Genomic DNA, 27973 nt, shown 5'->3' with positions numbered 1-27973 from the left:
CTCAAGCACATATCGACACTCCCCCCGGACCCTGAACTGTTACAGTACAGTACTTATGTAAGTCTAGATACTATCATGCCATTCTCATTGGTCGCCTTGTCATCTTGTTTGAAGAATGAATTGACATCAACTCACACTTCAGCCAATGACACTCTTTATCTTTGCTCTTGACAAAAAAAGATCTGCTACACTATCAAACCATGACACAGTCAACCCCAGGCCATCCATCATACGTTACCGAAATCCTTTCCCGAACCGTGCCTCGCCTCTTGTCTCTTGATGGCGGGGATATTAGAACTAACTAGACAATTGCTGGGATCATACTGTAAAATCCGGGGAGGCCAATATTCTCCCATCAATACCTCCCCGTCCCCGGACCGATTAGCCACCCTTAGTCTCCCGCCGTTTCACCCTTCGCTACTATTTTGCCCGAGGTCTCCTCTCCAGCAACTTACTCGCTGTACAGTAATTGATTATGGTCCGCCGTTTACGGATCTGATCTCACAGATCCATCCGGAGATACATGTCCACTCGAACTGAACTTAGTCCTACACTTCGGAATCCCTCCGAGTGCCACCGTTTACAGTAAAATGTCCGGAACGAACCACCGAACCACCAAAGACCAGGCCCCAGGACTGTTCTTTGGGCTTTGACCACTACTATCATGAATCTATTTGTCCATGAAAATTATCTCCGACCCTTCACTTCCATCATGGCTTTGACCCCCACCTACACCCCTCATACCATGATCCTGACTCTTGGGCACTGAGCATGACTCCGTTCCGATCCATTCCGTCTATCCTCACTCACCATGCCGAAAACTTCTCGTTCTTTTATAAACCTCAACACCAGTCAATTACTAGTACAATGTTTTCGGTCTATTCACGGCCAGTTCCAGGATTCGCTCCCGCGGAGTATGTATTTCCAAGGAGCTTCAACTACTCCGTAGCAAGGGGTAAAAGCCCTCAAAAACACACGAGCCGAGTAATCATGCCATTTATCTCTTTGTCTCAAAGGAGATGCAAATGATTCCATTGGACATGTTAACCCATCATTGCTTTCTACCAACTTAGCAGTAAACTGATCTCACTAATTAGTCATGCCGCTTGTTAAAGAAATGTCTTTGAACCATAAATTTATGTCCAATATCATATGCTCTATTCTGTTTGACGTAAATGTAGTGATATCTGTAGCAAAGTTGAGCCCCAGCTCGAAACCCCAAAACGCCTTACGTACATAAAATAACTATGTAGAGCCGTCAATCTCATCCTTGCGACTATACATACGATATACCTATCACTGACCACTCTTCCAACAGCAGCTCTTGCATTACACAGCATATATCGGTTCATCAAACCACATCTCAAGAAACAAACCTCGACTTGCAGTTACTCTTCCTCACCACATGGCCGCCTGATCAGCATCAAAGCGAGTGAGCTCGCGACCAGCGTCCTCGAGATCCTTCTTAGCTTTCATGCGCATATAGAAAATGGGGCAATCTTTACTACTGCAGATAACCTCGCAGTGCATGCTACCCTGGCAGCGTTGACATTGGGTCCACAGTCGTCCGAAGCGCACCTCAAGGTCTGAGACGCGATCAAGCGTCTTCTTGTAAAGCTCTCCGACTCGAGGTGCGCAATTGGAGCATACCGCTCCCTCAGACTCCTCTTTTCCTGTCAGAGGCTTCTTGCAGCCCATGCATGTCTGTGTCTTCTTGGCGAATTTCATGAGACCTCCAACTGTAGGAGCTGCTACTGAAATGACACGAGTGTGGTCGCCTGTAAGTAGAGATCGCGCCTTGGTCTCCCCGAGAATCGGTTCGAAGATACGCCCAAGTGGCTTGGCTAGCTGGTTGTCTAGGTAGTAGCGCGTGTCTATCGGCACGTTGTGCTCAAGCACGTAGATGGGGTCCTCCGACTTCTCGAAGTTTTTGGCGCCGGCAGGACCTCGGATCATGACGTAGGCCACTCGGTCGCCGAGTCCCGGCGCCGAGCCTGCATCTCGCTTCTTCATCCGTTGCGCCAACTCGACGTGGGCTTGCTTTGCGGCATAATCGTCTTTTGTAAGGGCTTTTGTGATGACCAATTTCGACATGTCGACCTTATTTTGCAGCAGATCTGCAATCGTCTCTTTGACGTACCTAGTAAATCTTCCGTTAGCATCCCGCTTTCGCCCCGCGCCACCAGATAAGGCTTGACAACCTTGTACATGATGGAGCGTGATCGGAGGGAGAACTTACTCTTGTGCACCTGGAACATCTTGATCGATCAGAATCATTCGTAGGACCTTTTCAATCACGGTCTGTACCAAGAGACAGTTGTCACGGCGCACCGTCTCGATACCCTTGGTGTCCATCTTGTCGTACTTCTCTGGCTTGGTCCAGTATAGACCTGCATATCGCTTCTTGTTGATGAGTAGGTATGGAAAATATACCTTTTCGAATTCAAGCTTGATTGGCTTCACAAACTTTTCCGACACGTATTTCGATGCTTCTTCTCCGAGCCTCATGGCCTCCTGGAGGTCTTTGGTACCAAACTTGATCATGACCGAATCAGTGTCACCATAGATGACCTGGGCGTCGTGCGAGTATCCGTTGGCGATGTTGTAGCGACCTTCCACTTCTTCCTTAGTCTTCTCAATCATTTTTCGGCCAAAACTCGTTGTACTACTGGCAATTTCAAGGCAAGGAAGCTTTCCTGTCGTTGCGCCCGTCAAACCGTAAACACTGTTTGCGCTGATCTTCAAAGCCAGCTGTCGACCGTTCAACACAGCCTTTTTGAAGGGGTCTGTCTCAACGGCCAGTTCACGCTTGGCCTGTTTACGCGCAGCAAGCAATTCCTCGAGGATCTGCGCTAGTAAACCCTTGCGTTGCTTGGTCGTCACAAAAGTATCGCCGTTGGGGGTGACAATGTAATCCTCGTCTTTCTGGAGATTGAAAGCTTCAATTGCTTTCTTGCTGACCAACGTGGTGTAGCAAAGGTTATGAGCTTGCATGATACTTGGGTACAAAGATGCGAAATCCAGAGTGGCAATTGGAACATCGTAGTAACCTCGGGTGGGCTCAATGACTGTAGCACCCTCATACTGCTCATCGGAAGCTTCAGACTTGAGGTTGGGGATAACGAGTTTCTGTTCCAGTGCTTTTCGGAACAGCTGACTGATGAACTTGACTTGTTGGCCTCGAGACAGCAAGAAGTTAAAGGGCACACCTGTGACTCTTGCCATCTCAGTGTAGTTTTCTAAGCACGAAAGTTTGTCCATCAGTCTCTGCGGGAGGTATGCATCCTTCAAGCAGTATAGCGCAAGACGTCTTCGGGACTCAGGTGTACCGTTGAAAAGTTCGGTAATCATAGTATGGTGCACATCTTCCTTCTGCTCGCCCAGGAAATTGGCACACACAGAGTTCAGAGTGTAACTTCGAAGTTGATGATCGCGCTGAACTAGCTGAAGGAGATCCAATTGCAACCTGCCGTTCGTGTTGGTAGCTTTAGTATCTCGGTTGCCCATCTGCTTGCTGGAAAAGTTGGTCTCCTTGGCTCGGGATTGCATGCTGGGGATTCGAGTCCAGTATTCAAAACCAGCTACCTTGAGATGCTTGGCTCGGTCCAGTAGGTACGGGAAATCAAAGTTTGAAATATTGTAGCCCGTAATGATGTCGGGGTCTGTTCTGATCAGAAACTTTTGCCAGTCGCTAAGCATCTTCTCCTCCTTTTCATATGCAAGAATCTGAGTTGCTACAATAGAACTTGTCTCTTGCAAGCAAAACACGTTTCGAACAAAGGGCTTCTTCTCTCCATATTTGGTGACAATGTTGGCGATTTGAATAACGGGGTCGTGGTTCGCCTCTGGAAAGATACCCTTGCGACCAGCACATTCGATATCAAAGGATAGAATACGCAAAGGAGCCATTTTCGACCATTCGCCGACCGGCTCGTGTGCGATGAGATCAAGATAGCTAACTTCGGCTTCAATCTGACAGTTCGACTGGCGGATATGGTCGTTGATAAGCTTATACGTCTTTGCTGGGGCTTCGACCCATGACATTCCTCGGACCTGTTTGGATGTTAGGATTAGACTATCAAGTCACATGGGAGTCCTTACCTTGCAGTCAACCATAAATCGCAGCAAATATTGCAGGTTGTCGAAAGTTTGAACTTCACCATCATTCCTCCACATTCCCTTCCAGTTCGCATTACCACTCTGGATAGTCGTTCGGACTTTGTTTATAAACTTGGGGTCGGTCACGGTGACTTTCAAGTATGGCTTGGACTGGTTGCCCTGGAATCCGTAGATGTTTTCTCTCATGGCGAAAGCAACGGAATGAATCGAGGGTTGGTGCTGGGCAACCTGTGTCTCCAGGTAGGCTTTGAAAGCTGCGCAATCCTGAGGCTGGAAGTTCACTGGAGCGGGGACGTAGAGATAATGCTTGAAGTCGGTGACATGCAACATGACCGAATTTCCTGCCTCGTTCACGCCAAACAGCTTGACGGTGGCCCTTCCGCCATGCAATGTGCCCTCCTCAGCCTCGATAGCCTGGAAGCAGAGACTGTCACGCTCCGGGACGAAGTTGACTACGGGTGGTCGATCCCATGCTTGATCTTTTTCGGTACTGTTTCGTTTCCTGTCCGATAAGTCCTGGCTGAGTTTTTCGAGGACTTCTGATTCGAAAGCGCTCTTTGGCTGACTGGACGCCATCTTGGATCGGTGGTCATTCTGAGAGCCGGGGACCCGAGCGGCGGCGGGGGACGAGGGGACTGCATCGACCTTGCGTTTTTTCGTTGAAGCTGGAGAGGATGTGATATTCTGACGAGCGTTGTTCTCGCTCAGGACTCGCTTATGAGAAGCAATTGCGCTTGCCATGATAGCGGCTGATGGCAAATGCTATGCTTTGAAAGAAAGAACAGAAAAGGAGTGAAAGAAGGGAAAGGGATTATTCAACAATCACATCCACATACACAAGGATGAAGATAAAAAGGGATTGAGGAATTCTTTGGTCGATTCTGATTGTTGACACTAAACGGTTGGAGGGGAGACTCTAACAGGGGAGATTTCTTGGTGGGTTTAGATTCAATGACACGACTTTAATTGATAGCCACCGCGTAGCGCGACTCGAGAAGCGTGACGTGAAGGACCCACTCGAGCCGTGTAAGCGTCAGTCACGTGGCTTCGCGTTGGCATAGAGCTACTATCTAGACGAGGTATCAACGTTGTTTGAATCGATTTCACTAATGGCCAAATTGTCATGATAAAGATTTGAGGTTTTCTTCTTCTTTCTTCTTCTTTTCAAAACTGTAGATTGTCTCAGAACTATTTTTCTCATAATTGGCCCAAGGATTGACTACATATCTATTCCAACAATGTTACTTGAGTCGTTCAGAATTGGCCTCTTATGTAACGTCTATACCTTTCAGTCAGTAATGCTGCCATAAGATAACTGATTATTTAATGAGAAAGTGACATGTTCAGACATCCATTCTAAAAGCATCCGTAGTCCCTTTCGGGATATTCAGCTAAGCCATGCATTGTAAAGGATTCATCATGAGAAAACGTAAAGTAAAGCTTCCAAAGACTTACTTGCAGGACACTGCGTATTTCCATGCCGCATAATAAACAGCGAATCCCTACTTTTTCAATCTTAGAATATGTATAGTCGTCTGAAGCCATTGTGGAAGAGATTGCACACATTCACAAATGGCCAGGGAAAGGACAGGAGGTAAGAGTACCATTTATACTACCGCAGTGATCAATCATCAAACAAGCAGACAAGGTGTGCCCTCCCTTCCATTCACACACGTAACAACATGCGGGGTATCGCATGATATGATATGTTGGTCAAGCCTGACCAAAGCCAAGAGCTGCAAGCTCATGTAATAGAATTGCCAACCCATGTCTTGCATCCATGTAGGTGTGTTTGTATTGGCGAAATGCCTGATGTGTTCCTAATCAGAATACTACCCGTAAACAGTTCCAGTATCACAACACACGCCTGTTCCGAAAAGTACCGATTCAAATACTATGGCTATATTACGAACGAGATATATGTGAATATGTCATTGCTTCATGAATTAACACTATAAAACAAGAACTAACATCCATCAGTCCTAGCAAGATCAAGGGAGCAATACCACGTTTGCCCAACAACGCCAATGCTGTGCAATATGCATGCCGCTGTCTGAGCCATGCACTATTGACTCGACGATAGCGTTCAATTATGTCTCCGCCGGAATGACGCCCCAACTCGTTGAGTCGATGTATCTTTTAGGCGGGCTTGAGATTCTCGAAAGATCCCCACTCACACCAGTCATTAATAGGCTGTCTCAAGTCAGTTGATGCGCTTGTCTTTACGGGTCGTTGGGAAACTTACAAGGCAGTTCAAGTACTTGCACCACTCACAGGTGTCGTGGTACTTGTAGAAGTTATTGAGGAGAACGACGAAAACAATAATGATCATAACGAGGAAGGCTACTCGCACGAGCCACCAAGCCCACCAGAGTGGCTTCCGTCCTTTGAAGAAACCAACAGGGTTCTTGAAGAAGTGAGGGGGCGTCTCGCCCGTCTGGGGAGATACGGCTGCATAAGAAAGCCCATCGCCCATTCGTCGTCGCAGCGAGTTGGGCGAGTGCAGAACACAAACACCGAGGGACAGTCCCATCAAAAAACCGCCAATATGGACAAAGTTGTCCAAACCGGGCAAAAGTCCAAGCACAAAGGCGATCACCATGTCGAGAATGATAAAGAGGAGGTCCTTGACTGGGTTGCGTCTGTCCTTCCAAGAGTAGAGGAGATCAAGGAGAACTAGAGCAATAATACCAAAGAGGGCACCAGAAGCACCAACCGATGGCTGCCCTGGAGGCGCGTAATTCCCACCCATGATGTTGCCAAAGATTCCAGCACTCATATAGACCAGTAAAAATCGCACTGATCCGATAGCCATTTCCATCTCTTTCGCAATCGTGAGCTGAAGAAGGAGGTTGAAGACAATATGAATAAGACCGGCGTGCATAAAGATCGAGGTGATAAATCGGTACCACTGGTTAGGCTCGGGGCTCTGGTTGATATCGCCGTTGAATTTAGGATCGGGGACGTCGCCGCCGAAACCACACACAACATGTAGAGGACAAAAACTATCGGACGTGGTAGCGTTCGGGCATAGAAGGCCAGGAATAATAGCACCATCTTTGCTCTTGTCAACACTCTGGATACCCTTGACGTTACGCATACAAGGTGCGTATCGAGCGCCCATATTGATGAGTAAACCTGGAGATGGACCGATAAAGACGTTGAACTGAGGCTTGATCGCAATTGGTGTTCCCGTCAATATACCTAAATTTGAGTTAGTTGGAACCGTTCTCTCTCATAAAGCTTCGTCTACTTACCCATTCGGGCGATTTCCGCAATGAAAACGGCAACTTGGATAACAGAAAAGAGGTAAACGACCCAGGGGATTCTCTTCTTGTCGGACCCTATCATGCCAAGTTCACCGAGACGGACCTTGCCCTTCTTGCTCTTCTTCTTAGGTCGTCCAGGGGCATCGTAGACGTGATCATTCATTTCAACGTCGTCATTCTTTGGAGTCCGGTCTTGAAGAGGAATATCCTCTTGGCCGTAAGGCCGCCCAGCTGCATCTGTGGCTCCACCGTGATAGCTCGTATCCTGATAGAAGCCTTGTTGCCCAATGTCAGCCGTACTGGAGCCGGGAGTCGGGCCCGCGTTCGGGTTCGCTGGGTATACATGATCGTCAAAGACGGTGTCGAAAGGAGACTGACCAGTTTGACCAGGCTGGTTGTGCTGGCCAGAGGGACTACCATAAGCCGCCGATGGATTATATTGTATATCGTTAGGTGAATATGGTGTCTGCTTGGTCGGAACAATGTGTGTGGTAGAGTCGGCAGGATAGATGGAGGTGTCGGGAGCGTAGTTTGGACTGTACGAATTTTGTTCGTAGGGCGGCGCTGGTGTTGGCTGCGGCGAAGGAGTATCGTGGTTTTGGTAGTAAGGCGAGGAGTGTTGAGGAGCTCCGTAGGGGGGCTGTTGGCTACCGCCATTGTAATAATCGTGCGAAGCCATGATTGACAGAGGAAGAATAGATTATCAAGCGGCGAGAAGAGGTGATGCAGCGGATGGGAGAATGAGCCGCCAAGCGGCAACTAAAGAAGGGGATGCTGCTAATACTGCGACAAGCTGTTTCAGAGCAACGAGACAGCGTCACAGATACAGATTCGCTTATCTGGTAGCTGATCGGCAAGGTGAAGAAATCCAAGACAGTGATGTACCCAAGAAAGTCTGCCCGTATGCGACAAAGAGAGTGTTGTCGTTTTCGGGTCTGGAGATGTTTAACCAGAAAAAGATACGAAAAGTGGCTGGTCGGTCAGAATCCCAAGCCAGGTCTTGTCCTGAACTGAACCTCAGCTGGGCTGTTTCAAGGGTCGCCAGGGACGTAAAAAGACTGGTCTGGATTGCGTGGAATCGCGGCTCTGATTGGCTGCAAGGCACTGTCGACGCGTATAAACAGGGGTCTCAGATCCACTAAACTGGCCTTGTTGGCAATAGGTCGTTTCGTATCGTATCGCAGCAGACACAGGAGAAAGAAAAATGACGGATAACAAAGAGTGAAGAAAGGCAAAAGTAGTAGGAATAACGGGGAGGGGAAATACTCTTTGTGTATCTATCTTTATTGAGGCAGCCTTAACCCTCAGGTAACATCCCTGCTACGCTACAATGCCTTACTCTGCATTACATGGAGCAAACGTGAACAGAAATTCTCGTGCTGACTGGATGCCATGACGAAACAACTCACAGTTGAGTGACGGTGACGTACAGTACCGGGGCTGTGCTGACAGCTGTGAGCCATATATCCCTGTACCCAAAAGGTCGATCACTGGGACTTGAGTCGTCTGAAAGGGTTTTGGATGGAACACAAGTGCACTGGAGGGCCGTTGAGCCTCACTCTTTGGGGTTTAAGCGCCACATATTCTTAATTTAGAACGGTAACTGCCCTGCCCACGGGTTAGCCACGAGCCTTATTTAATACATGCAAAAATTAGGCATCGTGAAGATGGGATGAAGGAATGCCCCAAATAATAAAACTTTATTTCACTACTATTCAGGTACCTTGCCTAAAAGTCTACGCATTGGGTTAGGTTCTTCGCAGTATCCCACCCAACTCATTATTCGTCAACCGCAAACACTCACTCTGCTACAATCATGTTGCACAAACTATGTATACCAACAGCACGCTATTAAAGTCCCAATATTATCATCTTCAAGCCATACAACAGATACTTGCTCATCAACCCACATTCCGCTTCATATCGAATTATGCGTCTTGGTGGCTGATGCAAATAAGCCAACCACAGCCACTACCGAAGCTGACGAATCTTCCCCGTATTCTACCTACCTTGGTATCCATGGATGTTTGAAGTGGAACTCGTTGATGCAGTGCCAGCCCCAGGCTTTACTGCATCAGCACAATCAATCACCTGTTGTACGGATTCCGGTTGACCTCCCAGGCAATTCCATGTCCAACCTTCAGGCCTTCGAAGTGCAACTCTGAGGACAAGAACAGACTCAGCTAATCTCCTTGTACCCTGTGTGTGCTGCCTCTGCAAACCATGCCAAGCAGTTGCTCGCCCAACTCACATAATGCACCGCTAAATGCTATTGAATCTGACAGCTGACCTCAACGCCAAGATTTGTAGCCGGTATAGTTCCTCCATGGCTTTCCCCGTCACTCCTTGTTGTTGGGTTCTATTGACATAACCCGCCGCTAGATGGTCAAAAGCAAACAAAGACGCCATGCGCATATTTGGGCCGACACGGACAGAGGTCCGGAAACTCGTGCTAAAACATTCAGCATCAGTCCTTCTCCAGATGTTTGCCATTGCTAGCCCTATTCTGCTGTCTAGTAGGTAACAGAAAAGTTGACCTTAAGCTCTATCGTGTAGAAATTAATAGCCTAAGCCCAGTCTAGATCGCATAAATGATCTACCAATTTCGTCTCTTATACGTACCTTCAGCTGCCAATTTTTCTGATGCCCTGAGGTAGGCCACTAGCCTCGGCCAGTGCCGTCGACTGCTTTCAGATCACCAAGAAAATGAGTTGCTGAGTCCAATCATAGTTATACAGTGTGGTATTTTATACATGATATAAATCATCCCCTTCTCAGGGTACATCCATCGATATCGCCTCGCTATACAATTCAACAGCATTGGCCTGCGACGATTCTCTGCCCTTTTTCATCAATAGTAGTACAGTTGGTCTTGTACATGTCGATTCCCGTCGACAGTCAGGTCAGAATGCCTGAAGAATCCTTTAATATCGTAGTTGTCGTCATCATTACTTCTTCTCGGTCGAGTTTTCGTCGTCCGGCTTCTTGGTGCCCTTTCCCCAGTTACCATACCAGACATCGGCAACCTGGTCAATAATGATATCACCAATTCCCTTGCCCTCTTCGATCTTTTGTTGATGCTCCTTGACACGCTTCTCTTTCCAGTCCTTCTCTTCACCCCCCATCCACACGTCGTTGAGCGTCTTGGCTACCACACCCGTCTTCTCTTCTTCGATCTGATGTCCCTCCTTGACTCTTCGTGCCGCTTCTCTCTCGCGATGCTCTCGTAGTAGTTTTTGTGTGCGCTGAGCACCTTCGGGGAGCTCGGTGCCCATCATGGAGCCCATGCGATTGCCGAAACGTGCGTAGATTGACGACCCCGTGTATTCGTAGGCGAGCTGATTTGTAGCCATGGACCAGGCTCCAGCGAGGACGAAGAACCTTAGATCTATCTTTCGTGGTGGCAGGAGCATCGCAAGGGGTAGAATGACGGCACCAGCCATGGCAGAGTTGTGGATGAAGGCATTGCGGGGAGGCAAGGGCGGTTCCGCTTGATCTTGATCTTGTGACATGTTGGATATGATACAATGCGCCTCGATTCGATTCGATCAATTGAATGTTGGCCAAAATTCTCCGGGTTTCTAAGCTGTTTGCTGCAACAGCGTCAGAAAGGTCGTGATCGAAATCCTTCTTCGTTGGTAAAGTCAAAGATGCGTTGATCCACCATTAACTTTTTTCTCGATTCTGGTTGGCCATTGACAGCTGCTTGGAGGTACTTTTCGTCTCTGCTAATTCTGGCGCAATCGCAAGTGCCTGTCTGGGCCAAATTGCCGGTACAGGGTAAGTCCACTGCTGAGTAACGCCCACCAACAATTGGCTTGAAATCTGATGCCAATCATGGGCAGAGTTCTTCATGTTGGTTTTTGCTATTTTGGTTTGCTTGGGTAGGTAGGCAGGTATAAACTGATCATTCGGTGTGCGTAGGTAGGGTTGGGAGCTTGACTGAATGGTCAGATCAACACTTAAATGTACATTGCCTTGATACATATTCTAGGTTCTTTGAATTTCACACACATCACAGTATTTCTCTATGAAGGACCTTAGGATTAGCAAGTGGCATCATTAAATGATGCAAGACCGTGAGAATGACATGTGAAATAATAGTTTTTGAATATGAACCCCTGGGCTGTTGTGTCGGGGTCGGCTGTACGAGTTGATGCATCACTTTGATTGAAATTAGAAATACCACCAAGACGTATAGCCAGTATACCAAATTACGTGGACAAGGAGACATTAGGTAGAGCGGAAGTGTTTGGAGAACATGAAGGGGATTTCGAGTACTGGAAGATTCCCGTGATAATTTCCGGGACATGCATGATGAGAAGCTTTGATACCGCTACGATCTGCAGATCGTAATGGATTGCCAGGGGATTGAACAGAAACTATGATGTGCCGTGCCAACACCCCCAATGTCAGAATGTGTCTCGCTATATGCTGCGTGTGGGTTCCTCTTGCTCGGAATAATCAAACGAAATCGCCACGTCTGTCATTGATATTGCGTTCGGCCGCTATAAAGTTGCATACCACATATAGAGTGTCATAATAATACTGTTATCCCCAAGCATCCTCATCCCGTTCTAAGGAACTTATAAGTCCGCCAGTCGGATTTGTCTCTGTTGTAAACTGCCCCCAAGAACTGACTGGTCAATAATGCACAAAGACGGGACGGATGGGCGAGTAGCCGAGGAACAATTTAGTTCACGGCATCTGGGAAAAGATCCGAAATACCATGCATAACTAGTACATCTCGCTACCTAGACTATGTATGAACTAGCTTCAACGATGCCCTTGTGCAATCTCGACGTTGCCAAGACCTGGCAAAGAAACATGTCAGATCATCGGCCTGGACTACGTGCCTCATCCGATGAAGGCTGTTAGAAGATTATCCAGCCTTCAGCCATCAGACAAAAGCCAGGGCGCACTAGTTGCAAGTTCAGACATGCAACCAATAGATGGCATCAACTTGCTGAGTGAACGGATGATGGGAGATTTTAGGAAAACAGTAGTGTTTCCAATATCGGGACTTGAACGTTCGTTCGACTACTACTGGTCCACACCCACTTCCTTCCGAACAGGCTGAACCATAACGATGACTAGCCAACGGTTCTATTGAACGAATGGGAGAAGGTTTCAAAGACTAGCTGCCGTCACATGCGTACCTAGAACGTCCAATTCTATGTTGAATATTTTGGGATTAATCCGTAAAGAACTGAGGGAAGTCAGGGCCGGCTGAGCGAGTCAAGTTCCTGTCTCATAGTAACGGCATAGCAAGATGCAGGGACCAAGTCTAGACAATGTCTAACACGGGGTGAAGATATGGGAACGCATTGACCTTCCCTTTTTGATGACTGGGAACCTCAACAGAACAGTACTCGTCCCGATGCGTAGTGATCAGGCGCCGATGCATGTTAGTTATGCCAAGTCAAACAACCAAGTCTGAAGTCACTAGCATGTGCCCCTACGACTTGCATGTTGTGAAGAGGTTTGTGGTAAGTTAGTACTGTGAAACACTGCTCGGGTGCTGCCGAACCAACAAAGTTGTATCTGTACCGGTGCGTCGGTAATTGATAATTCTTAGTTCTTCATGCTATCGATTCATGATTCGCTAAAGAGCGAATTAAGTTTTCAATGTGCCGTTATTTGATGACTTGTATTTAAGAATGATCAATTATAAAGAATGAAGTAAGAGTCATCATGCTTACTGCTGACGAGCCGAAGACAACATGCACAGTGGGTTAGATTACTGGGTAAGACCCGTCTGATTTCTGAATGTAGACAGTCGCATTGAATCGGCACAAAGTGTTTCATCTGTGTGCGCCCTACCGAGGTATGACTGAATAACCAAGGTCGATCAATTCAACTAACCTCGCCTCGCCTCGCCGTCAAGTTCAGTTCTTTATTCAAGAACGTGATTAAGGATAACTGACCCGAAAATTTCTCCGACGATCTAGGCTGCACTTTTAAAAAAAAGTCTCAGTTTCTTGGTTCTACCTACTTGCCACTTCTGTTTGTTGATTCATGTTGCTGGCAATGCTCGGTCACGACGCACCCGAGCTACCCGTATTGCGGCAACTTCCGTAGGGAGAAGGAGCGTGACGAGACTAGACTCGGCAGGCGTTGAGCCAAGAGTGCCAATTTGGGCAGCTTACTCTGCTAAAAGTAGCAGGTAAGGTAGACTAAGAATTGCATACGGAAGGTACAGATAACATCTGGTAACCGATCGTATGTATCTGCGTCGCGGATTCTGCGATGAAGAATACTACCTACCTCCTTGGTAGGTCCGAGCAATTACGTTACCTTAGTAGATACCTACTTATTAACGGTCTTCATTCTAGTGCTGTACCCCTGGTAAAGGATATTCATTTGTTGCTTAGGCGCAAGTATTCAGGATAGGTGAGCTCATTGTGATTAGGTACCTAGTTCAAATGGTAATTATCTAATAAGATAAAACTCGGAAATCAACATGACATAATATCTCCATGCCGGTGTTATAATAAACTCCGAGTCATCGTTGTCCATGTGTGTTGTGTTGTTTCATCCATTCCATTAGCTACTGGACTTGGGGTCATGATCCTAGTATGTTATTGCGGAGCGACCAGATGAGGTTACATCGCCGACTGTCAGCATGCTCGGGTAGTGGGAGACTAAAACGGCCAATGTATGTAAGGTGCAGATACCGGTACTCAACGTTGCCTGACATTACCCAGTTATTTAAAAAAGAAGTAAAAGACACCGTTAAAGGAGCACTATCCTAAGTTTGACTAACTTGTACTTAGTACCTATATTCCTGTTATATGCATTATCCCACACAGATAGTAGTTAATCAATTCAGCACTTTAGCACATTCCCACAATAATATAGAGTATAAGCTTTATTGCATACCAGATTCGAACGGATTATTAGCCTATTATTAGTGAAAGTTGTAGGATGTATTATAGTACCTAGCCAAGTGACTAAAAGCTTCAGAGGCTTTTGCACTACTCGGTACCGACAGGGGGCTAATGTGACTAGTGACTTTTAGGCGAGGATATACCTTTGGACAGGGACCTCTACTCTGTATACAAGGTCATGGCCGGTCATTATGAGTGGGATGGCAAGCACCACGTTCCCCGTCTTGCATCGCTGAACCAGACACTTTCCCGTCACATACCCACTTCATCGCCGTTGAAATCTAATTTCGTACTACATAATATCACTTTACATATGTGCATTGTACAGTATACAACCGTGCAGTTGGGTGTTATCACCTCCAATACTGCTGTCTATGTCTATCATCACTCAGACTGCCTGAATTGCACTTTAGCTTCACAAATGTGAATCATGACCTCAAGTTTAGAACTGGGTCGATGATGCCGTCTGGTCCACTGCCACTGCCGAAGCCTATTGTATAGACGGTTGGTACATGACTAGAAGAAAGGTCAAAGCATGTCACTGACTGACACGAACACCCCCAGAAGCCACTAGGCCACCTAATCAATCTCTCAATCTCTGTGGGCCTCAACAAAACGACCAATTACGTATATCCAACAACAAATGCCAAGGCAGCAAATGGATAGAAACTGTTCCACAACAATCACTTCTTTTGGGATGTGCTTGCAGCAGTTGCCGGCGGCAGCCTTTTTGTCTGTGCTTTTAACATGAACTAAGTGATATCGGCCGTTTGTCTTTGTAGTTGTCACCATTCGGAGCCGATAGCGGGAGTGAGTTGTCGTGGCTGAGACATACCTACCTTAGCAGCTATGGCACGGCTGAGGCCAACAGGGTTGAGGACGTGCGTCGTGTTGCGGCCAACTAGCTGAGCCTGGAGAGTGTAAAGTCTTGGCGAATTCGTACCCACTGCTGGTGTAATTTAGCTTAGCAGTATCCATCAGGTAGATTCCTTTGTTGGTCTTGATCTTTCTGTCTACCATACATACCTAGGTACGTATGGTAGGCTAGTAGGTACCTACTATGTAAGTACACAGAGCAAAGTTCACGCCTCTGTGCAGTCGTTAAACTCTGAATTTGGAAAGGGAGGCTGAAACAGTGCTTTTTACACAGAAACCCTGGGGAGTTTAGTTCCGCCATCCCTGACGATTAACGTTATATGCCAGCACAATTCAAAAGTCCACTTGGCCTAGTCACCAAAAACAAGCTTGGTAAACAGGGGATCGGCGAATTGCGTTGTACCGAATTTGGGTTATTGCCTGATGGCGACGGACGAGTCTCGGAGAATATTGGAGGAAGCTGTCTCGAATAGGAGATAAAACTGTCCATCGTTTCCGAGCATCGTACGGTGTTGGAACTACAGTCTATCTACGGTAACGGTAATTACCTACATGCACATAAGATAATCGGACAGGCGGCCGGCAGCTAGGATAACAAGAGCCGCGTACCGGGAGAGTAGACGTCGCCCACGGCCATTAGGCCATAAGAAGAGATCTTCACGAACCATTGTAACATTGACATGCCTAATGTGGAGGAGCCGAACCGAACGCCAGGGGCTCAGAGGCGAAGCACAATTAGCATCGGGGGAGATGGGAAGGATTCGTATTGCCGTTACAGTAAGATGATGCTACCCATCTACCTGGTCTTGCTGAGCGTTATGTGATCTCTGAAATCTGTAAGGCTGAAAGTTGTGACAGATATGATAGGTAAGATATGATGGAATGGGGATGGGCGAGTATCTACTATTGAATGACTTGATAAGTGCTAGATTTTGGTCTCGGACGGGCATTATGATACCGCATAACTTTGGTACCTAAAGGTAAACCTTGATGGGGATAAAATCCTCAATGGCAACGGTCATCGTCACTCTTTGGGATATCGAAACTCACAGACTCAATACCCCGCCTCGACAGTTCAAAACTAGACTTCAATGGTCAATGGTCGTCTTTGTCTGACAAATGTCCCGTCACACTGGGAGCCCCTTCTCCTGGCAGGCCACGAGGGACAGGTAATCAACCAGGTCTTGTCAACACCCTGAGCATTGATAGTTATGCGAACACCTTGGGTGACGGAAGATACCGGCCCTTGCCGCCCCCCTGGCACCAATCTACTGGAGTAGAGCTAAGAACCAAACCTTTAGCTCAAACTTAGACCAAGGCCAGATCAAGGGGCGCCTGTGCAGTCTTTAATTTACAAAGCCTGCAACGAGACATGATACTTTTGCCGGAACGATTGGCTGCAACATCAGGGTTTACGAACTGCTTAAGGGCACAGGTAAAGCTCATCGAAGCAAAGCCAAGAGGTGAGGGAGGAGAGAAGGAGAGAGAGAGAATGAGGATGAGAGGGAGGTGATGACCTTTACCAAAAACGAAAGCATGAAACAACTTAATGAGCAACTGTGCCGCACATGGTTGGCGAATGCGAAGCTTGTGAGGGTTTGGTTGGTGCTGTGCTATATACTGTAGCAGGCAGCGGTAGTATGGGGGTGCTTACCGGAGTTCTAATCTATCGAGATCTAGGTAGATTCTCGAGATTAGACGAGTACGTACCTGAATACAAATCGAGTTCATCGCATCTTGGATCGTGGGATTAACCGGCTGTTAGTGTTAAGATAGGAAAGCCGAGCTCTGGTTCTGCAAGCACCCATGGCCTGGTATTCACATCAGCATTCTCGTTACGTATTAATTGTCTGTTTAAGGTATGTTTCTAGTCATCGGAAGCTCCGAAGTTATGATAGCCAATGAAGCAAGGACAATGGCACCTAACAATTGGACTATCTGAGTCTGATGGCATCACATGTGCAGTACTGAAAGGGGAGGGAAGGATGAGTTGTATCAAAGCAATTAGCGAATGCGAGGATACCAGGCTTTAAGTCGCAGTGATTCAACCTTGTTGAGCTGGACTGCGACTGTGATTAAGTTAGTAGTCTAGTAGGTGGGATTTATTTGCTTTTCCTCAGTCGGAGTTGACGTTCACCCGATCTTTTAAATACTACCACTGTACTCTATACCCAGGTAGGCCTTAAAATGACTTGCCGGTGGCGACGGGCACGAAATAATAAACCCGCCCCACCAAGTACGAAGTCAACCCTGTAGAATGGTGAGTAGAACGCATACCTGTCTCTCAATATTTTACGTGTTTTCATGTTGATGGTTTCAGTGGTTATACTCTTATCCCAGGACTCAGCTAACTGCGCCTCTCTTATGCGGGTATAGATCGGATATAGCGGGGTGGGACTCGCCAAGACTCTCAGAGCGGGCCACAAGCGCCCACCCAACAGGAGCTTCCTACTAGCCTGTTCCCGGTCTTGACTCGGGGAGGGAAAGGCGTGCATACGTTGAGCTTACTTACAGCTGCACGTTGAAGTCCTTGATCCATCATCCCATCGACAAGCTCAACTCTATCAGTCAAGGAGTATCCATGGCACAGGCTAGAAACAAACGTCAGATGCACCCCCTGGTCCCCTGCAAATCTCCACCGCCACCGCGCTAATTACGCCTCTAACAGCCCTGCAGATGCAGATGCAGAGTGCTGGGCGTCAATCCTTCTCGAGGCGGTTTAGTCAAGCTCATCCTTCCCTTGTGCGACCAACACAGCAGGAACACAGAAGCGCACCCCTGTCAAAAATCGACTCTATCCCTATTGGGTGATAAAGTCTCGTTCCACCACCAACGAGCGTGAGCCTGCACTAGAGTAATAGCGCTGGAGAGGGGAGGACCCGAAGCTTGGACGGTTCACCACCTGGCTCCAGCTCTACTTTGAACCAAGTCTAATCAGCATCCATATTCTCACTGCAACAGGACAGCATCCGTACCTGGACAGATGAATGGGTTCCATAGACCCGGCTTTTATGTCCCGGGCTCATTATCCAGCGTGACGAGCTTGGTTCAAACGCTGTGCTGTGCTGGACAGAGAGACCTGCAGCTCTGCATTCCTTCACCCATGGGTCTATCTGGAATCAGCCAAAACCTCCCAGGTCTTGCATCTGCCAAAGTACTGTACTACTCAGTGCTTTTCCTATGCAACACCCTAGCAGACTTGACCCTGCCGTGCCCTGTTTCTGGAAAAGCGTATCCGGACCGACAATTACACTGACCGATTGAGTACATGGCCACTGACCAACCAACCAATTATTCGCCATCTAGACTGGATCGTACCGTCCCATGTCCCCTCGCACGGAAAGTTATGGCGTTTTACTGCGGCTGTCTCGCCAGTCCCTGGTAGATTTGATCTTAGTTGTGGTTACACAGAGTCATGCTACTCCAAGTTTGGCAGAGCTCGCCCGAAGCATGACAAGCAATATGGATATTGCCCAGCCGAAACCCACCGGCGATCTGTTGCCTGTCTCTAATTCTGATTCTCCTCCTGATGGTGCTGGTGTTTGCTTCTTTTGTTCCATGGGAAGGGTACCCCGGACCGCTTGTTTGCTACAATGCTCCGGCTCATCTCCCCACAATGAATCAGATTCGTTCGGGGTCTGTTACTAGCTGCTGTCGAACTCATCACTTTGTCTGTTCCTTTCGGGCTGATTGTTCCACCTCCCCCCTGTACTTGAGAGCCATGGCATTGTATGGGTTGGTCTGGCCTGGCGTGCCTTCAGCCTCCTCCTCCCAAATAGGAGTGGTGTTCGATATCAAGGAACAGATGAGCCCCATCCATGCCTGTCATGTCAATCTATGCTTGTCAACACAGTACATTATATGCTTGATCTGCCCCTTGGAACCAATTGCAGAGCAATTGGAGTAAGGAGCTGCCTATAGAAAGGCATCATTGCGCCCGAGTACATGACCGGGGCTGACACTATCTTTTCACCTATATCCTCCACGGCCGGGCTGCACTGATGTGTTTCCATATGCGTATCAACTTAGCCAGCCCTGTGCCCATATCTGTAACGACTTACTTTACTCTACTACTACTAGTTCCTTTTACCTATTGCCTCCTGCCAGTGGGACTTATTCACTCCCAATTCTTTTTTTACTTTCTACCGGCTACTTCTTGGTCCTCTGCCACCTTTTTCCCGCAGAAACTCTGATTCCCGGCTATACCAACTAAAATCACTTTTCTCATCCACCTTTCCGTCTTTTCGGCCGAGAAGCGGTTCGATAGCTACCTGCCTTAGAGAAACGTGGTAGCCGTGGAGCTAGGATAGTACATTTATTAACGGCAATCTGGCCAGGTAAATCGACAACCCTACCAACCAACCTTGGCTACTGCCTATACCAGCACTGCACCTATCCTTTAAAGGCCAAGTTGGTGGTAGCTCAAGTGACCTGACATTGCGCTGTCTTCCATGGCTCAGAGCTGGTTAATCGAAAAGGGTTCATCGTCTCATTCCGAGAGAGCGGGGGGAAGAACAGCGCAGTCACAATTACAACTACAGGCACAAGCACAAGCGCAGGCGCTGGCACAAGCAAGGGCACATGCACATGTCCCAGCCCAGATACATGCACAGACGAACTTGGATGTACATTACTCTAAACCTTTTGCAAATATGAACCAGCCTACCAATGTGCCTTCCTCCATGTCGAGGGCTCAATCAACAGAACCACCAATACCGATACAAACATCATTAGCATCAACATCATCATTGCCAACTACAACGCATGCTCAGGCCCAGACACAGGCAACATCAACAACCCCAGTCTTTCCAACAACTGACCCGATAACTCAGCCACCTTCCTCCTCTCTACACCCTATCGCTATTAACACTTTCAACAATGTTGAAATCCCTTCCAACGAGAGCAATTATAGTAGTAGCAACGTCTCTGCTGCATCGACAAGTACACCAGCTACTCCAAGTGCTACTACAGACGCCATTGCTGCGTCAAGCAGCCCGTCTATCTCCTCCTCTGCCAAGGCCCCTTCTACTTCAAACTCAACAGACCTAACAGCGTCAGCCACTTCAACAGTAACCTCCAAACCCAAAGCGAAACGAGTCAGGACCAGTAAGCCAAAAGTTAAGACAGGATGTACCAATTGCAAGTTCGTCTCCCCGATTCCCGATTTTCGATTCCCTTCCTTCCCGCTTGCTTGACCTTGAAATTGCCCCGATATACCATCCATTCTTACCTGGAAAAACTCTAGGCAGAGACGTATTAAGTGTGACGAGGCTCGCCCGGCTTGTACGCAATGCGTTCGAAGCAACAAGAACTGTACTGGCTACCCACCGCCCAGTCGCAGTTCCCGTCCCTTTGAAGAGGTTCGAATTGCCCCGAAACCGATGCCAGTCTACGACGCTCATGTATCCTCGAATGCTGTCAATGCGCCCTTGCACGGCGACTACCACCTGCTGCCACGCCGAGCACACCAACGAGCAGTTCTAAAAACTGCCTCACCTGGAACCTCGTCTCCGTCGCCCACTACTTACCAACCATCCGTGGCCCTTCACATTCAGCCCAGTGAATCTTTCTACTTTGACATTTTCCGTTCGCACACGGCCCATGAGCTATCCGGGTACTTTCACAACGTGTTTTGGACCCGCTACGTGTTACAGGAATGCCATTCTGAGGATGCCATCAAATGTGCTGTGATTGCCCTGGGCGCTCTGTACCAGACCCTCGAGCAGACGGCCGCGCTCGACATGCGTCGTGGATCTGACGCGGGCTCTGAGGCTCGTTTCGAGGTCATCAGGGGTCATTGGCAAGTGGCTATCCGACGATACGGTGACGCGTGCAATGCATTGGTCAAACTAAACACCCAGGATCAGAGATCCCACCGAACCTCCATCATGACTAATGTACTTCTCGCCTGCTTCGACTCCTTTATTGGCGATCACAGGCAGGCGATCCATCAGATTCAGACCGGGCTTGGTTTGCTCGACATATTCCATACTCAACAAAGGCAACGACTTCTGCCAGCGTCTGAAGATTCTCTGGAGGACGAACTGGTCACCATTTTTACCCGACTAGCGATTCAGGCAAAGTCTTATGACATGGCCTTCCATTTCCCTCAGCCGTTCAGTATACGGCTCAGTTCCCAGTCTCAAACGCAATCTCCTGCTCATAGTGGCGCGAATACCCCTTCGCAAGAGGCGCCTCTCTCCATCCCTGAAACTTTTACCTCGGTCATCGAGGCTCGGGTTGCCTTCGATAACCTGAATGTTCGAATCATGCGATACATCGAGGAACTGTTCTCCATGAAATCGGATCTCAAGGGTACTCTTCCTCCATCTTGGCTTGATTATGGTCTCTCGTTTAAGAACCATCTTGATAGATGGGCTAAGGCCTTTGATAATCTGTTTTTCGCACGGCACAACCCTTCTACCAGCCTACAAGAGAAAGCAGGCATTGCAGCTTTGAGAATGCTGGCCACTAACACGAGAATACTGTATCTTATGATGTTTAGTGAGAAAGAGTCCGACTTTGACAGCTTTCTTCCTCAGTTTCAGACTATAGTCGACCTCGGCATTGAGATAGTTGGCGACGAGGAGAGACGAGCTGCTGCGCGTGACTGCCCAAACCCTGGACAGTGCCAGCATCGACAACGCGAAACCTGGCAGTCCCAGGATTTCTTTCCAGCAATGGGATTCTCAGCTCCCCATATCAAACCTCGATTTGCTGCCGATCTCGGTATTGTTGCCCCTCTGTTCGTTGTAGCTACAAAATGCCGCGACCCAGGTACCCGCCGTCGAGCCATTCAGTTACTTCGCAGCAGTGCTCGCAGGGAGGGTATGTGGGATAGTGAAATGGTGGCCAACATCAGTGCCTGGGTTATGAACCTCGAGGAGTCAGAGGCGCTTGCTATGGGGGTTGAGTCGTACCCTGCCGATGGTATCTCGAGGCCCATACCCCGCATAATACCTGAAGAGAAGCGCTTTACGATCCGATCCGTCGACTTCGATCTGCGAACTCGCGTTGCTGAGCTCCAGGTTGGTACGCGCGGACTCCCACCCGGTATGCCGGACCCAAAGTTTCGTCAAACCCGATTGAATTGGTGAGCTCAAGGAACTGAGCTTTGTTTCGATTTGCACTATGTACCAAAGGCGTTCTGTTTTCAATGTAGGCATGGGTCACTGCGGACAAGGTGTTTGGGGCCAGGAGTTGGTTGTGAAAAGAGAAGCGCTTAGATATCACGTCAATGCCATGGACTGTGTCATGCTAAGTGAGAATTGTCTCGTAGACCAAATCCAATCGTGTATCCTATGTGTACTACGCTGGTTCACCTAAGGGGCCAGTGCCGTTCGAACAGTGGAACCAGCCACCCAAGAAACAACGTCGGCTATACAAGATTACTCAGAGCGGTGGTAGCTCCTCTCTACATATGGGACACTGAAGCCGAAACTTCATCCAGCCTTCCAAGCAGCCACTGTGGAATATGTGCCTACAAGGCGTGACCATGTAAAAGCGGCGAGCAAAGACGCCTGCAACGCCTGTGTCTTCGTCCTCTGCCATAAGTACCGGTACCTCAAGAATCTCACGACAGATGGCACAGTCAATGCTCTTCATCGGGCTTTGCTTTTTGCTGCCATCATCACCCGAGGAACGGGCACGTTCAATACCAGGGGTATCGTCTGCAACTAGACCGATTGGTAGACCACCGGCTTCCAGACCGTCTTCACGAAGAAGAGGATGATAATCCCAAGCATCAGGGGCCCAACCTGCAGGAACGCCGAAACGGGGGCCGATTATATCTTGCGCAGCAAGGATGACAAGCTGGATCCAAACCCAAGCACAGAAGACAAGAAATGCGTGTCGATCGGATCGAGCGTACAGAAAGTTGTCCTCTTTAGTCCAAAAGTATGCCACAGGGAGCAGACGTAGAATAGACTGGCCAATAACAAACGGCCATGCGAGTGCTCGGCGACAGTTGCGCCTGATGTTGCGGCGAATTTGAGGGATCCAGAGGGAAAGATAGACGAGAACACAAAGGTTCAAGAATATGGAGCGTAAGTTAGGGTACCATGTCGTGGAAGAGATGGCTAGGAATATGATGCATAGAGAGATAAGAATGAGACGTCCGATGATATTCTGAAACGACAACGGAGGTTCCTCTGAGTGGTGTGCGGTTGTAGGACCAGGGACGGCAGCTGCTGAAGCAGTAATCTCGGCACCAATGTCCTGATCGGAAGGGACAATGACGGGCTGCGATGGAGGCGGAGGCGGAGGCGCGACCGGCTGACGCGCCGTAGCAGGATTGGGCAAAAGCGGAGCAGAATCGGTCGTGTTCGGCCTCGTGGTGGATGAGACCGTACCATTGGAGTTATTTCCTGTACTACCAGTATTCTGATCCCGTTCTCTGCGAGGTCGAGCTTCAGGAATTTGAACCTCGTGAATCTTTGATAAGAAACTTCCGCCAATCGTCATAGAGAGGAAGGCTGCGAGCAATAGTGCCAGAGTGGGAAGAAAGGTAGAGCCGGCAGACGACACCCAGGTAGCTGCAGCAGTAAAGGTCATACCATCAACCATGAGCATGATTATGATGGTCCAGAAACTCACACGACCCATGGTGGAAGGAGTGCAAGACTCGCGCATCTGGTTTTTGAGTAGATAGACCTGAGCAAACATGATGGCTGCATGTGCAAGAATCCATGCCTTCACTTGGTAGACCTGAACCTCCAACTTCATGCCGGTCAAATGCTGAGCCTCGCCTGGGCCAAAGTCTGGTGGCCCCTTACTCTCGAGAAAGAATCCGCAGTCCGGGGAGTAGATGACGACTGACATTTGGAGCTTGGGGATCTTGGGGATAGGTGCGCCCACAGGCGACTGTAATTCTGATTCGATGCTGCCGATAAATGACTGCAGAACGTCCTTGGACGATTCCTCTGAATCCAGATTGAAGTGACTTCGGCTTGGTGGATATACCTGTGCATACATGATATACTCGCAGTGTGGCGATGGGTTGTTGGTGTAAAGTGGGTTTTCCAGGTCAGAAGTCCAGGGAACTGTCTGATCCGCATATATATTATCTTTCTTTCTTGTGATTGTGCGGGCAATTGACTCGTTCAACAGCTTCTGGCTTGACTGGAAGAAGTCCTCGCTTGGAGTCAAATGTGGTAAGCCGAAGATGCCTTCAAACTTCTCACTGGTGGTGGTCATCAAAACGACACCTTGACGGGGCCAATGGACTCCCCACAGCCTCATTTCCCAGTCATGGCCAGATCCGTATGTGTCTTCGATAGTTGTCGTACCTCTGACACTTCGGATGAGACCACCGGCAACAGGGACACCACTTTGAGCTGGCAGCTGTTCATATTCGTTGACTGTTTTGTTTCCTTCAAGGCGTAGCATGATGCGCCCAGTACTGCCAGTGATGTTTCGTGCCCAGGGGGCATGATCTCCAATCCAGTCCAAGCCGGGGGCAGTTTTGCTCAAGTTGTAACTATCATAGCTCCTGTGCACTGAGCCCTTGCGCTTGACCCATTTTCCATGGACAGTTCCTGAGATATTCATCCACATAGGCTCGCCTTGCCCAGCGTCCCATAAGCTGCGGCCCCCTACTGGTGGTACGGCATGTCGACTGGATGCCATGCTCCTCTCACGGAACTTCTTCAAGTCACCCCATGTGAGATTGTCTTGAGCACGAAATCCCGTGATGTTGAGAAAAGAAGACTTCACATTGGAGCCTTTCTCCGGGGCTGGTGTGAAATCGCCCCAGCGAGAGGCGTTGAGCACGTCTAGCGCATCCTGGAAATGGTCGAGTCCTTCCTGTGCAAGATCAGAGAGACTAAGAGGTTGGCTTGAGTAGTCGCTGTCGGGAAAAACAAGCCAGATAAAAAACAAGATAAAGAGGATGGTAGCAATCGGATGTTGGGGTGAAGGCATGATGACCCAAGATGGAAAGCGTCTATCGCTGTGACATGCTAAGTCTGCTTTGGTCGTCCTCCAACGGCGACGCGCGGACGATGTTGATGAATGATAAGACTGAACGACTGAATGAGACGTTGAAAGAGTTGGTTGAGATTGTTAATGGTTTGTGGCGCTATATTTGGGATCCAATGTTGTTTGCGTTATGACTGAAGAAGAGTACTGGCTGTTCAAGGAAGGGGTACGTATCATGACAGCCAAGCATGGTGTGGCTGTAACTTCTCTGCTTTACTGTCTCTTTGAAATTATGCCGTACCTTTTCCGGCACAGTATGAATAAGGGGACCTTATACCTACAGGCTATCATGGAACAAACATTCACTGAGCAAACACCAAAGACAGACCAAGTTACCTATACATACACGCTTGAAATTATAATCTCGGTTGTTTTTCTCTGTTTAAAATATTTATCGTCTTTTTTCCAGCTGTTTCTTCCGCCAGAAAATCCCAAGTTCTTACACCCAAACTCCATCATGGCCAGCAATGACCCCAAGCCCGACACCGCTAATAACAAGCCGGAAAATGTAAGTTTTGTTCCCAACTCAGACAGATCTCGGCAGACCCAACGCATGCAGCGTTACACAAAGAATGTGTGCGTTGTGTTGCAGAGCGTCAAGGCCTCTGCAAGGTGCGGACAGCGCCGCTAACTCGATCCTTTGCCATAGGCTTCAGATGATGCTCGCGCTGATGTTACGGCGGCCGTCGAAGAGCTTCTAAACTCTCTCTCCAATAAGTTTGCGGGCGTCTCCTCAGAGATCTTTGCAAAGAGTAAGCTCGTTCACTTCCAAATACTCAAGGTGCCCCACTGATCTTGCTTCTTCAAGTGGACGAGATGTCTCGAAGATTGGACAACCTTGAGGCAGCTCTTCAGGAGAGCAACAAGCCAAAAGATGGAAGTTCAAGCAAACCTTGATGAGTTTCATATATAGACCAATAGTCTATGGCGTTTAGGTTATCGCACGAGGTTTACTTCATCATGCGCAAATAGAAGAGCTAGCATGTCTGGTTGTTACGGTATTTTCATTATATCGTTACATCAAGGAACCCAAGAATCAACTACAGACGAGATTTATGATTCTGCACTTGCTATCTTTGTTATGTTGTCGTGTTGTTATACTTGATGCTTTACAACTCGTCCTTGATCTCCTCGACCTTCTCCTTGGCCTGCTCGACCTTCTCCTCGACCTTCTTCTGCACAAACTTGCGAAGGATGTTGGTCTTTTGCTGGATCTGGTCGCGCTTTGAAGGAGCCAATCCGCCCTTAGCAAGAATGCCATCCAGACGACCAAGCTCCTTGGAAACCCAGTCGTTGTTGGAGCTCAGCTTATCAAAGACACGAACGTAGTACTCGGCGTAAGTCTTCTGAGCAGCGTCGGTGAGGCCTTCGACCTCCTTCTTGACCTCGGCAGCAACCTCGGCGATGGCAGCACCACCGGTGATCTTGGCCACGAGGGTGTCTAGAGACTCAACGGTACCAGCAATGTTGTCAAGACCACCACCAACAACGCGGTGAGTTCCTGCCTTCTCGTTGATCCAGTCAACAAAGGCCTGCTCGGTGCGTCCGCTCTCGTAGGCGACAGCCTCCTTGCTACCAGCAGGGAACCACTTTATGGTGGGATAGGACTTGACACCCTGCTCCTCGGCAGTGGCCTTGCTGTTGGGAGCTTCAGCGTCGACCTTGGCAATGACGACGTTCTTGTCATGGGCGAATGTGGCAGCGAGGTCCTCCCAGGTAGGGGCGAGAGTCTTGCAGTCTATGAATATAGCAGTTAGCAAGTTAAAGAGCGTTGCAGAAAAAGATAAGAACTTACGTCCACACCATGGAGCAGTAAAGGCAACTAGAACGTGCTGGTCACCGCCAACGGTCTTGGAGAAGGTAGCATCGTTGAGGTAGGTAACCTCGCTGGGCATCTCAAGCTTCTTCTTGGGCTTGACACCAGTCTTCTCAGCAATGTAAGTGGTCAAGCTCTCCAAATCACGGCCGGACTTGTACTCCTGGGGCTTTGCGCTCTTTCCATCGAAGAACTTAAGAGTAGGGAAACCCTGGATTCCGAATCGCTTGCCGAGCTCACGCTGGGCGTCGGCGTCGACCTTTGCAATCTGGATCTTGTCCTTGGCATGCTCGTAGGTGTTTGCAAGGTCCTCCCAGACGGGAGCAAGCTTCTTGCAGTGACCGCACCACGGGGCGAAGAATTCGACGAGGGTAGGCTTGCCGGACTTGAGAACGATGTCGTCAAAGTTGGAGGGGAGCAGTTCGATGACGGCGGATTTAGCTGCGACGGTGGCGGCGAGGGCGCCAAGCACGAAGCTCTTGATGAGAACCATGCTGTATGAACTTTGGTCCGATTGATGTTGTTAGATGGAAGAGAATCGTAGAAACAATACGAACCAGAGCACAATCTTGTAAAGAGATGTGCTTTGTTTCTAGAAGGGTTGCTTGGAAATCAATCCAAGATGCCAGTTTGCATAGGAATGTCCGGTGTAGGTGGACATCCCTGTAAGGTAAAGCGGGACCTAAGAGCAGCTGAGGCAAGCTTCCACCGCCACCTAGATGGAGTTGTCAGCCAATTACATGTTAGCTGTGTAGCTGTACCTATTGTTCCAAGACTTGTCATGAGGCAGTTATTGTTTCTATTTGTTGTTTCTGTCTAAGTTGGAGTTGCTAACTTGAGCGGTTGCGTTGACTCGGAAGCCTCGATTCTTTCGGTTGACTTGAGTACGTACTATTGACAACTTTTTAGTCTCAACTTGAGTTCGGTTGTTTGATCACCTTCAGGAATTGGAGACCAAGGTTCTGATAACATATCAATGCAAGATTACCCAGAGTTTACACCTAATGGTCGCATTGGAAAATGTT

At 48.5% G+C, this 27973-nt stretch overlaps 7 protein-coding genes across 7 annotated transcripts; 2 read left to right on the top strand and 5 right to left on the bottom strand.

Moving 5' to 3' along the window:
- Nucleotides 1-1398: 1398 nt before the first annotated feature.
- FSST1_001878 (DNA-directed DNA polymerase delta POL3) lies at nucleotides 1399-4860 on the bottom strand (the record flags this gene model as incomplete). The annotated part of the gene is made up of 3 exons (XM_083227814.1): nucleotides 1399-2140; nucleotides 2240-4053; nucleotides 4102-4860. 3 exons carry the CDS (start codon nucleotides 4858-4860, stop codon nucleotides 1399-1401), a joined length of 3315 nt encoding a protein of 1104 aa, XP_083092060.1.
- Nucleotides 4861-6258: 1398 nt separating this feature from the next.
- Nucleotides 6259-8067, bottom strand: FSST1_001877 (rhomboid family protein; the record flags this gene model as incomplete). Its single annotated transcript, XM_083227813.1, has 3 exons — nucleotides 6259-6312; nucleotides 6365-7323; nucleotides 7377-8067. The coding sequence occupies 3 exons, from the start codon at nucleotides 8065-8067 to the stop codon at nucleotides 6259-6261; spliced, it is 1704 nt and encodes a 567-aa protein (XP_083092059.1).
- A 2269-nt stretch (nucleotides 8068-10336) lies between these two features.
- FSST1_001876 (uncharacterized protein) lies at nucleotides 10337-10900 on the bottom strand (the record flags this gene model as incomplete). The annotated part of the gene is made up of 1 exon (XM_083227812.1): nucleotides 10337-10900. The coding sequence occupies one exon, from the start codon at nucleotides 10898-10900 to the stop codon at nucleotides 10337-10339; it is 564 nt and encodes a 187-aa protein (XP_083092058.1).
- An 8906-nt stretch (nucleotides 10901-19806) lies between these two features.
- On the top strand, nucleotides 19807-22251 carry FSST1_001875 (uncharacterized protein; the record flags this gene model as incomplete). The annotated part of the gene is made up of 2 exons (XM_083227810.1): nucleotides 19807-20297; nucleotides 20400-22251. 2 exons carry the CDS (start codon nucleotides 19807-19809, stop codon nucleotides 22249-22251), a joined length of 2343 nt encoding a protein of 780 aa, XP_083092057.1.
- A 295-nt stretch (nucleotides 22252-22546) lies between these two features.
- FSST1_001874 (uncharacterized protein) lies at nucleotides 22547-25075 on the bottom strand (the record flags this gene model as incomplete). Its single annotated transcript, XM_083227809.1, has 1 exon — nucleotides 22547-25075. One exon carries the CDS (start codon nucleotides 25073-25075, stop codon nucleotides 22547-22549), a length of 2529 nt encoding a protein of 842 aa, XP_083092056.1.
- Nucleotides 25076-25589: 514 nt separating this feature from the next.
- FSST1_001873 (heat shock factor binding protein 1-domain-containing protein) lies at nucleotides 25590-26029 on the top strand (the record flags this gene model as incomplete). The annotated part of the gene is made up of 3 exons (XM_083227808.1): nucleotides 25590-25640; nucleotides 25782-25884; nucleotides 25941-26029. 3 exons carry the CDS (start codon nucleotides 25590-25592, stop codon nucleotides 26027-26029), a joined length of 243 nt encoding a protein of 80 aa, XP_083092055.1.
- Nucleotides 26030-26241: 212 nt separating this feature from the next.
- On the bottom strand, nucleotides 26242-27441 carry FSST1_001872 (thioredoxin-like protein; the record flags this gene model as incomplete). Its single annotated transcript, XM_083227807.1, has 2 exons — nucleotides 26242-26870; nucleotides 26928-27441. 2 exons carry the CDS (start codon nucleotides 27439-27441, stop codon nucleotides 26242-26244), a joined length of 1143 nt encoding a protein of 380 aa, XP_083092054.1.
- Between the last annotated feature and the right edge of the window lie 532 nt (nucleotides 27442-27973).

The sequence above is a fragment of the Fusarium sambucinum genome, chromosome IV, assembly GCF_050947815.1.
Source record: "Fusarium sambucinum isolate potato_lamoka chromosome IV, whole genome shotgun sequence".
Lineage (NCBI taxonomy): Eukaryota > Fungi > Ascomycota > Sordariomycetes > Hypocreales > Nectriaceae > Fusarium > Fusarium sambucinum.
The sequence above is the reverse complement of the archived record's forward strand: the minus strand, read 5'-3'. Positions and strand labels throughout refer to the sequence as shown.